The sequence below is a fragment of the Myotis yumanensis genome, unplaced genomic scaffold (genome assembly GCF_028538775.1).
Source record: "Myotis yumanensis isolate MYYU_CA2020_CCGP unplaced genomic scaffold, mMyoYum1.0.hap1 SCAF_16, whole genome shotgun sequence".
NCBI classification, from domain to species: Eukaryota; Metazoa; Chordata; class Mammalia; order Chiroptera; family Vespertilionidae; genus Myotis; species Myotis yumanensis.
Window position 1 is genome coordinate 5,557,769 of NW_027223767.1, and position 8,946 is coordinate 5,566,714.

Below are 8,946 nucleotides of genomic sequence, written 5' to 3' on the forward strand. Positions count from 1 at the left end.
AAAAATGATTAGGTTTTTGTTTCCAGGCAGTAGGTTGTCAAGTAGTATTGTATTAGACAGTGATTCTCAAACTTGAACAGGTATGAGGATCATCCAGAGGGCTGAAACATGGATGGTGGATCCCACCTCCAGAGTTCCTTATTCATTTGATCTGGGTGGGGCCTCAATTTGCATGTCTAGCAAGTTCCAAGTGGGTCCAACGATTGTATTTAGATAACTGAAGCCCTACTCAAGATTATACAGCTTATAAATGGTACAAAACTAGGGTTTATTAAGCTCTCCTCTCTGAAATTCATTGTTCTTTTCATTCTCTTGTATAAAGGATGAGTAGAGAAAACTGATATTTTTGGAGAGACATGATTCTCCTCCTGAGGGTTTTGGCACGGTGCCAAAACATCTTTGCTGTGGTCCCCCTATGGTAATTGTCAGGTGTGTGTTTAGGAGGTGTTTTTCCTTAGGATTTTCAGTGTTTCTGAAATGGAGGTGGATGTTGAATACAGTGAAAGTGAATGTTGGGTAGGATTAAGTGGACTTACCTGGCACCTGGCGATACTCTGCTAAAATGACACTGACCTGCTGGACGTTGGGGTGGATCCATTGATTTGCTTCTCCAGCATGTTTGTGATATTTATTTATTTATTTATTTTTTATTTTATTTTTTTTTTTTAATATATTTTATTGATATTTTACAGAGAGGAAAGGAGAGAGATAGAGAGTTAGAAACATCGATGAGAGAGAAACATCGATCAGCTGCCTCCTGCACATCTCCTACGGGGGATGTGCCCGCAACCCAGGTACATGCCCTTGACCGGAATCGAACCTGGGACCTTTCAGTCCGCAGGCCGACGCTCTATCCACTGAGCCAAACCGGCCTCGGCTGTTTGTGATATTTAACATGATTGGGGCCATTGAATGTAAGTTAATGTAGCTAGCTCTGCTTACAGATATGGAGTATTTCTCTAGTTCTTTGAAGTCTGTATTAAGTAAAATAGCTTTTTTTATTCAGGAGTTCTTACTCTTTTGCAGAACACCGGAGATGATCAGACTTCCTGAAGAGGGAGAGGAGTCCTGTGTGTTCTGTTATATTGGGAACAACTGAAGAGATTCTTCACTCTGAGCCGTTTAGAACTCAGTACATGTAGCAGAGAGGAGTGTTGGGTTTGTTTTTCCATTTGAAAATTTACTTTACGAAAAAAGGAAAAGTAGTTTTCATTTTCTTGCTAGCATTTGGGGCTGAAAATATGGTGTTGCTAGAGACATTGTCAAAATTTGGTTCATGGTGTACGTATGTGTGTGCACAGTCATGTAATATCCACGTACTGCAGTTTGACAAAAGTGTTTATGTTCATGTATATATGTAATGAAGACTTTTGCATTTTGATCCATAGAATGTAGAAAGTTGTTCTTAATCTCATTTCAAAATTATGTGTATTTAAATATTTCTGTAGATTATTTTCAGAAGAAAGTTTTGCTTCCATGGGAAGAGTGAGCACTTTGGCTATGTATAAGTTAGAAATAAATGTTAATTTTATGGTTTACTATGTACTTCATAATGAAACTCTTATCCTAGGCATTCACAGGCAGATAAAAACCAAATTTGGATCAGTGGCATGAGCTAGTTTCTAAAATTTTGTTTATTTTTATTGTAACAAGTCATGTATTTTCGGTCTGTTAATATAAATGAGTTTTCATGGTGTCTGTGTAAGGGATACTTAGAGATTGCTGTGTTCTATTTATTTTTTGGAGAGGACAACCAGCTTTTGCTTTGGAACCTCCCGAAGAGCATCAGTGGTCCTTGGCCTAACGAAACCTTTTACCATGAAGAGAGCATTATTCTTATATCATAATAAGAATAATTATTTAAATACTTGGCATAATAAATGCCTAAAAGACATTTTATTTTATGAATTTTTTCTTTTTTTGCTTTAGTGGGGATATTATAAATCATGCATTTGTGTTAATGGTATTTCTTAAAAAGCAATATGTGTCACAGCCTAGGAACTGTTACTTACGGACACATGTAAATTCTCTTATAGGTATACTGTAGGTAACCTTTGTTGGAGTCTTAATCAACAGACTATTTTGTCAATGTATTTATACATTGTTAAAAATTTTTAAAGACGTTTTGTTTAATTGAATAAGTGTCTATTGGAGTGATAGCTTTGAAAGCACATAATTTTATATTTGTATAAAACTCTAATGTTTACAAAGCCCTTGACATGTGTAATCTCATTTGATCCTCATGATATACCCGTTTTGTGTGATGCCTGGAACCTCAGGTTACCGAGTGACTTGTCCAAGGAAACAGGTTACAGGAAGTCTCATCAAGATACAGTACTGTGTTTAGAGGAAATATCTGTCTCTAATGTCTTTTCCTTTCTTAAGAAACATTAAGTTATTAAGTCATTCATTTATGAAGTGCCTGTTTGCCATTTTACTTGTGCTTATCTGTTGAGGAAAGTCAGTGCTGCATACAGACATGTTATTATTTAATTTGAAAGATCTAAATCTTTAAAGTTGAGAGCCTGACAGGGGACACATGGATACAGGTTTTGATATAACTATGTTGTTACTTGATCCTGCAGTCCCTCAAACCAAATATGAATTGATTTTTGGGATATGCGTGTGGCAGAGTTTACCACTTATTCCTAATATCCATTTTCCCTTCTACATGTTTCTTACTTATTAGCTGGGACATGGCAACAAAGACAGCTTGTTCCAGATTTGCTTGCTGCATCTTATGTGGCCATGTGAATGCGTTCTGGCCACATGCACATTTCCAGGAAGTATTCCTAAAAGGGGGCATGCCTGCCCCCTCCCCTTTTCTCTTTCCTGCTAGCTGAAATGTGGACCACGTAGGTGGAGCTTGTGAATAGCAGATAAATAAGGTGGGTATTGAGCTCCCTCTAATGGGAATGGCAACCCTGAACTGCCTATTGAATCTTCTATAATATTAAAAGCGTAATATGCTAATTAGACCAGAAGTCCTTCCAAATGAAGATGCAGCTGCGAGGGAAGCCTGGGTCCTGGGTGCCAGAGGGAACCTGGTGCCGGCAGCCAGGGGAAGGAAGGCCTACTCTTGCACGAATATTGTGCATCAGGCCTCAGTTTTTAAATAAGAAACAAACTTCTATCTTGTTTGAGTGTTATTGTTTTGGCTTTTCTGTTGCTAGAGTCTAACTGAATTTTTCAATAAGCTGTAGTTTCAGCATCCCCCCTAATTGTTTGCATTAGTATAGTATTTTGGATAGAATAATTCAGCAGGTACCTGTTAAGCTGTGCTAACTTTTGCCCATAGTGCAATGATTTTTCATACTAGTACAATTCTTTCTTCCAAGTCTTGTGGCAAAGCTTAATATTTATAATAAATAAGGCAGAGCTGCTCTAGTGGAAACAGAATTGGAGGCTCTGGAGTCACCCTCTCAGCCCTACCTACCAATTTCCAAGGAGCCTCCTGAGCCACTGTTTGCAAACCACTACTAGGAAAAGTGAAACCAGTCCATTCCTGGTTTTGAAGAATATAGTCTCAAATCATATGTTAAATATACTTTTTAATTAAAAATAAAATCAGAAGAATACCAAATTCTTATGAAAATCAGAAAACACTCCTTCAAACCTTTATGTTGTTCTAAATAAGAAAGGAAGAAGCCTATCATTTCCTGAAGAAGTTATAATTTAGTGGCAAGGAAAATGTAATCTCACATGTAACTTTTTCCCACTACAACTAATTAAAGAAAGAAAGCACCCATGGTCAGAAAATCAAGTAGTACAGAAGGGCAACAGATAAATGCAAGTCTTATCCCATTCTCAATTTTGTTCCCCAGGAGCAAACATTTTCAACTGCTTGGTTTTATGTTTTGGGATATTTACCTCTGTACCTCTAAATAATATGCTTAGTGCGCATATTGTTTCTTGACTTAGTGACTTTATAATTAGCTGTTGACTTCCTACCACCAATATATGAGGATTTAACTCAACCTCCCCTCCCCATATATAGTTTGAGCACTGTTCTGTGTCCAATTGATTGTAATATTACAGGCTTAGCATAAACCTCCATTTTTTAATTTCCTCAATAACCTGTTATAACTGTTAATTTCCTCTATTAGTAATTTGTTCAACTCCAAGTAACAAAATCCTACAAATAATGGATTTCAACAATGGAAGTCTGAAAGTAGGTGATTGCTGGTGTTGACTAAACAGTTCCTTAGAAAGCTGGGTTTTGTCCCTATGCGCACTGCCTCAGGGTCCTGACTGTCACAGCTGAAGAAATCACAGGAGACTTTTGCTTCTACTTATATCTCATTAGCCAGAATGGTGTCACCCAGTAAGAAAGTCTGGGAAAACAGGTTATTAAGGAAGGCACATTGCTGCCTTGAATAAAAGAGATTTTGTTAGTAGGGAAAAGGGACATTGGGTAGGCATCTAGCAGTGCCTTCCACATACTTCTCAACTGGGGCTTTCTATAGGAGACACCAGCCCCTGTGGTGGCCAACGCTCTTGGCATCCTTTCTACAGTAGATATATAGCCTTTGATCTAGCTGGCCTTTTAAAGGCAACTTTTTATGCAAAGCCATTAAATCAAGATAGTTCAGTGAGGGTGTAGGCTGGTGTACTCTTAAGTATGTATACTTACTCTAATATGATTAGGGGATTGGATTTAGAATATTCAGAGCAGTGGTTCTCATGGGGATAGAGCCACTCACAAGAGAGTGTTTTGTAGTATGGAGAGAGAAGGGTTGATTAACACAATGATTGGTTATTTTAGTGGGTGGGGCCTAGGGATGCCAGGCCAAGAGGAGGACAGGACCAAAAATTGTCATGTATGTCTAATAACTTCCATATATCATGAATAGTTATGTCCATAAAATCCTGCTTATAAAGGGAAAGAAAAAGCAACCCCTGGAAGCTGACCTGCTCTGACAGCCAGGCTGTGGTGGTCTGTTGAACATAATTGTATACACCATCAACATCTGACAGAGCCATTCTGACGATGAGGGTGCCAGAAAAAATAAGGACTCTATGATCATGATGGAGCATAGAAGTGCTGTGCAAACCTCAAAAAAGACCTAACACCCTCTCCCCTGGCTTACATGAGTGCTTGCTGCTCTACTAAAGACAGCTTCAGACCACTGTTCTTCCTACTTTCTAGCTGAAAATTATTAGGATACCACTCAGGCTTGCTTTACTTTCTGAAAGCACCCAATCCAACTATGATCCATGGAGCCAGCCCTTCATGAAGTCACAGAGGCCCACCTATAGGCCCACATCCTATAATAAGCCCTTCTTAGCACCCTCAATGAGACACCCTTGATGTGGTCTCTCTTGGGCAAAAGGTTCTAATAAGCCCAACTGCTCAACCACAGGTCTGTTCCCCGTGGTCTCTAGCTGGTGAGCATTGACAATTATCTGAGCCTAGACTATCTGTCCCATTGTACATATAAAAACTCCATTTTACATTTTTAGTTGCAGATTTACAATATTTGACATCAAAAGCAGCTATCAAGTGGAAGAGGTTATACCCTGTTCAGCACTTACCAAGAGTTTTCCCTCATTTTTAAAACTCACCAGTGGCAACATTGCTCATGGCATTTGAATTGCAAGTCAGACCTGCTGCAGCTTCCTTGTCCGATTTGTAGGGCCACACTCCTGCTAATGACGTGCTCATAAATTAGGCACCTGACTACCTTATTGCATCTTCAGTAGTTGTGGCCATTTCCTTTCATATTGAACTACATATTTCCATAAGTTGCTTCCTTTTATTTCTCCTTTATATTAGACATTGATTTTAAAAATGCCTGAGATAAGTTATATTGTCTATCCATCTATATGTTTTTTAGAATAATAGGGTATTTAAAAATATTTGTAATAAAAATTTGCTGTGAGCCCTAACTGGTTTGGTTCAGTGGATAGAGCATCGGCCTGTGGACTGAAGGGTCCTAGGTTTGATTCCGGTCAAGGACAAGTACTTTGGTTGCGGGCTCAATCCCCAGTAGGGGGTATGCAGGAGGCAGCTGGTTGATGTTTCTCTCTCATCGATGTTTCTAATTCTCTATCCCTCTCCCTTCCTTTCTGTAAAAAAAAAATCAATAAAATATATTTTTTCAAAAATTTGCTGTGGGTCTGAAGGTGTGAAAAACACTGGTCTTTCAGTTACAGCTGGACAGTCTGTCCCTTAGACTTCCTTGCTCAGATGGAGCTGAAAAGCAAATTTGAGCTTGTACTCAGGTGTTCCAATATTCTGAGTTCTTACTCAGGGTGGGTGCCATAGACTTTGGAAACTAGTGCTGACATTCTATGAAATTTGAGAAGTCAGAAAATTCTTGTTTGGGTGGTATACATCATAGGTGGAATGTCTGATGTTCTAAGTGAATTCAGTACATGCTGCTTGCATTAATTTAAGAGAAATCCATTGTATCCCACTTTCTACTAAAAGAAATTCTGGAGAAACATTTCAAGAATGGTGGAGTAAGGATCTCCAAAGATCTGATCCTCCATGGAAGCAAAGAGAACACTGGCAGAATTTGTCAAAATCAACTTTTTCAAGCTCCAGAAATTAACCAAAGGATTAATTAGGATACATGACAAACATGTATTAAATAAAAGTGGTTGAATCTCTGTAAAAATAATAAGCTTTGTGGTGTTTTAACTTGTCCTCATCCTACCACTCCCCAGCTCTGTGGTAGCCTTGAAAACCAGCAACCTTGAACCACCACAGCTGAGAAAACCAACCACTGAAATAGTTTAGAAGTTCCCCAAATAGGTTTGGTGTTGGAGTCCCATCCTCAGAGAATTGTCACTGTTGGATTTGTTTGGCAGCTCCCTAGGAAGTTCCAGTTGTAGGGCTTATCTTTATTTAACAATGAGGAAAGCCCTAGCTCCAGGTTGTTTGTTGGGAAAAAAAAAAAAAAGTAGCAATTGTTTAAATAGTACAACTGCCTGAGTTGCTAATACCTGTTGAGACAAACAGACTGGTAAAAAAAAAAAAAATTAAAAAAATAATAATTAAAGGGCAATATGGGGAGTGAGATGTTCATAGGAGGCTTTAACAAGTCCTGACAGCCCTAGCCATTTTGGCTCAGTGGATAGAGTGTTGGCCTGTGGACCAAAGGGTCCTGGGTTTGATTCAGGTCAAGGGAACATACCTCGGTTTCAGGCTCCTCCCCAGCCAGGGCCCTGGTTAGGGCTCGTGCAGGAGGCAACCAATCGATGTGTTTCTCTCACGTCGATATTTCTCTCTGTCTTTCCCTCTCTCTTCCACTCTCTAAAAATCAATGGAAAAATATCCTCAGGTAAGGATTAAAAAAAAAACAACAAAAAACTAGAAAAATAAATAAATAAGTAGATAAATAAATAGATAAATGAAATAAAAAGCTTTGACATACTCCTGGGCTGGGGTTGGGCGGGGGGGGGGGGACCGTGGGGCAGAGAGCCACATGCATGTGCGGGGTTTGCACGCCCAGTAAAAGACCTGAAGAGGCCCTGTCTCAGCTCTGGATGGTCTTGAGGCTCTGCATAAACAGGAATAAATGCTTAGGCAGAGTTGTAAATGCTGGAGTCTTGAATATGTGCCCCACTATGCTGGAGCCCTTCAGTAAGGGAGACTTACTGTCTTGGGTACTTAAGGAAATCCCTATCTAATTATTAGCTGAAGACTAAACTAATTTTAGAAATTTTAGTGACTACACATGACAAAGGATAGCTTTTACACAATTAGTTTAGAAAGTCACTAAAAAATACCCCACAAAAAGAAACAGTAATAACAACAAACCTTAAAAGAAAGGGACAATAAATCTCATTTCTAAAGTTGCTATATTATATTTTTAAATTGTCCAGTTTTCAACAAAAAAAAAATGAGGCATGCCAAGAAATAAAGTATGGTTCATAGGGAAAATATAAAACCATTCCTGATGAAGCCCAGACAATTAAAGCCCAGACTTTAAATCAACCATCTTAAGGAGTTAAAGGAATCCATGGACAAAGGACTAAAAGAAACTAGGAAAGTGATTTGTTAAAAAAAAAAAGAGAGAGAGAGAGAGAGAGAATCCTATCTAATAAAAGGGTAATATGCAAATTAACCATCACTCTGCTACAAAGATGGCTGCCCCCGCTGGAGCCATGGAGCCGGCGGAGCAGGCGGGAGGCTTGCCTTCCAAGCCTCCCATATGCCCAGGCTGGTCACCAAGAGAGACCTTCGGGGAGTGCAGTGGGGAGACATGCGGGGAGTGAGCGAGGTTCCTAGTCTGGGGGTTCCAAATCTGCCGTTAGTTCCTTTCACTGCTGATTCCCCTCCTCACAGGTATCCCCCATGCAAAAGCTGTTCTGTGCAAATATGTCGTGTCCTAATGGGTGAATCCTACACCGAATGGGTGTCACACCTGGGCAACCTAACTCCCGTTAGAAAAAGGACCTGGGAGGAGGGATTGAGTAGTCACGAAGCCATCGTGACCTGCTCGGTCTCAAGAACTGCTGTCAAACACAGGCAGTCTGCGACCCTCCCAAACACCACCTGAGCTAAACCTGAAAACCAAGGTATTTTCAAGGCCCAAAGTTGACAGGGGTAAGGGGGTCAGGGGAGCAAAGCAAGCAGAACAGCCAACTCAACCAGAGACACAAGAGCCTAAGATAACACAGAGGAATGTCCTGGCCAGCGATTCCCTCCCGCAGACGTGGTGCCCTCACCCAGCTGGGGGATGGGGTGTGTACGTGCGGAATTTAAGGCCACCGGCAGGAGGGAAAGTCGAGGCATGCCTAAGGATTTTTGTACATGTCCCACAGTCGAGAAGCAGAGTCAGAATCAAGAAGCCAAGTCTTACCTCAGCGCTGGGGTGTTTAAAAGTATCTAAAAATAGCAGTTCCATCGCCGAGTCCACCACCATGTTTGCCCTGATGGGAGGCGTGTGGAGGACTTCCAGGGCAGCCCTATATCCTCCAGGCAGTGACAGCAGC

General features: G+C 40.2%; 1 protein-coding gene across 3 annotated transcripts in view; it reads left to right on the forward strand.

The window, feature by feature from the left end:
• Nucleotides 1-7,374, forward strand: part of TVP23C (trans-golgi network vesicle protein 23 homolog C) — a 29,015-nt gene extending 21,641 nt beyond the window's left edge. For all 3 annotated transcript variants that reach the window (XM_070395317.1, XM_070395319.1, XM_070395318.1), the window contains one exon: nucleotides 1,027-7,374. In XM_070395317.1, the coding sequence (XP_070251418.1) occupies nucleotides 1,027-1,053 (27 nt within the window). In that variant the 3' untranslated portion in view covers nucleotides 1,054-7,374. The remainder of the gene's footprint in view (nucleotides 1-1,026) is intronic.
• The last annotated feature ends 1,572 nt before the right edge of the window (nucleotides 7,375-8,946 follow it).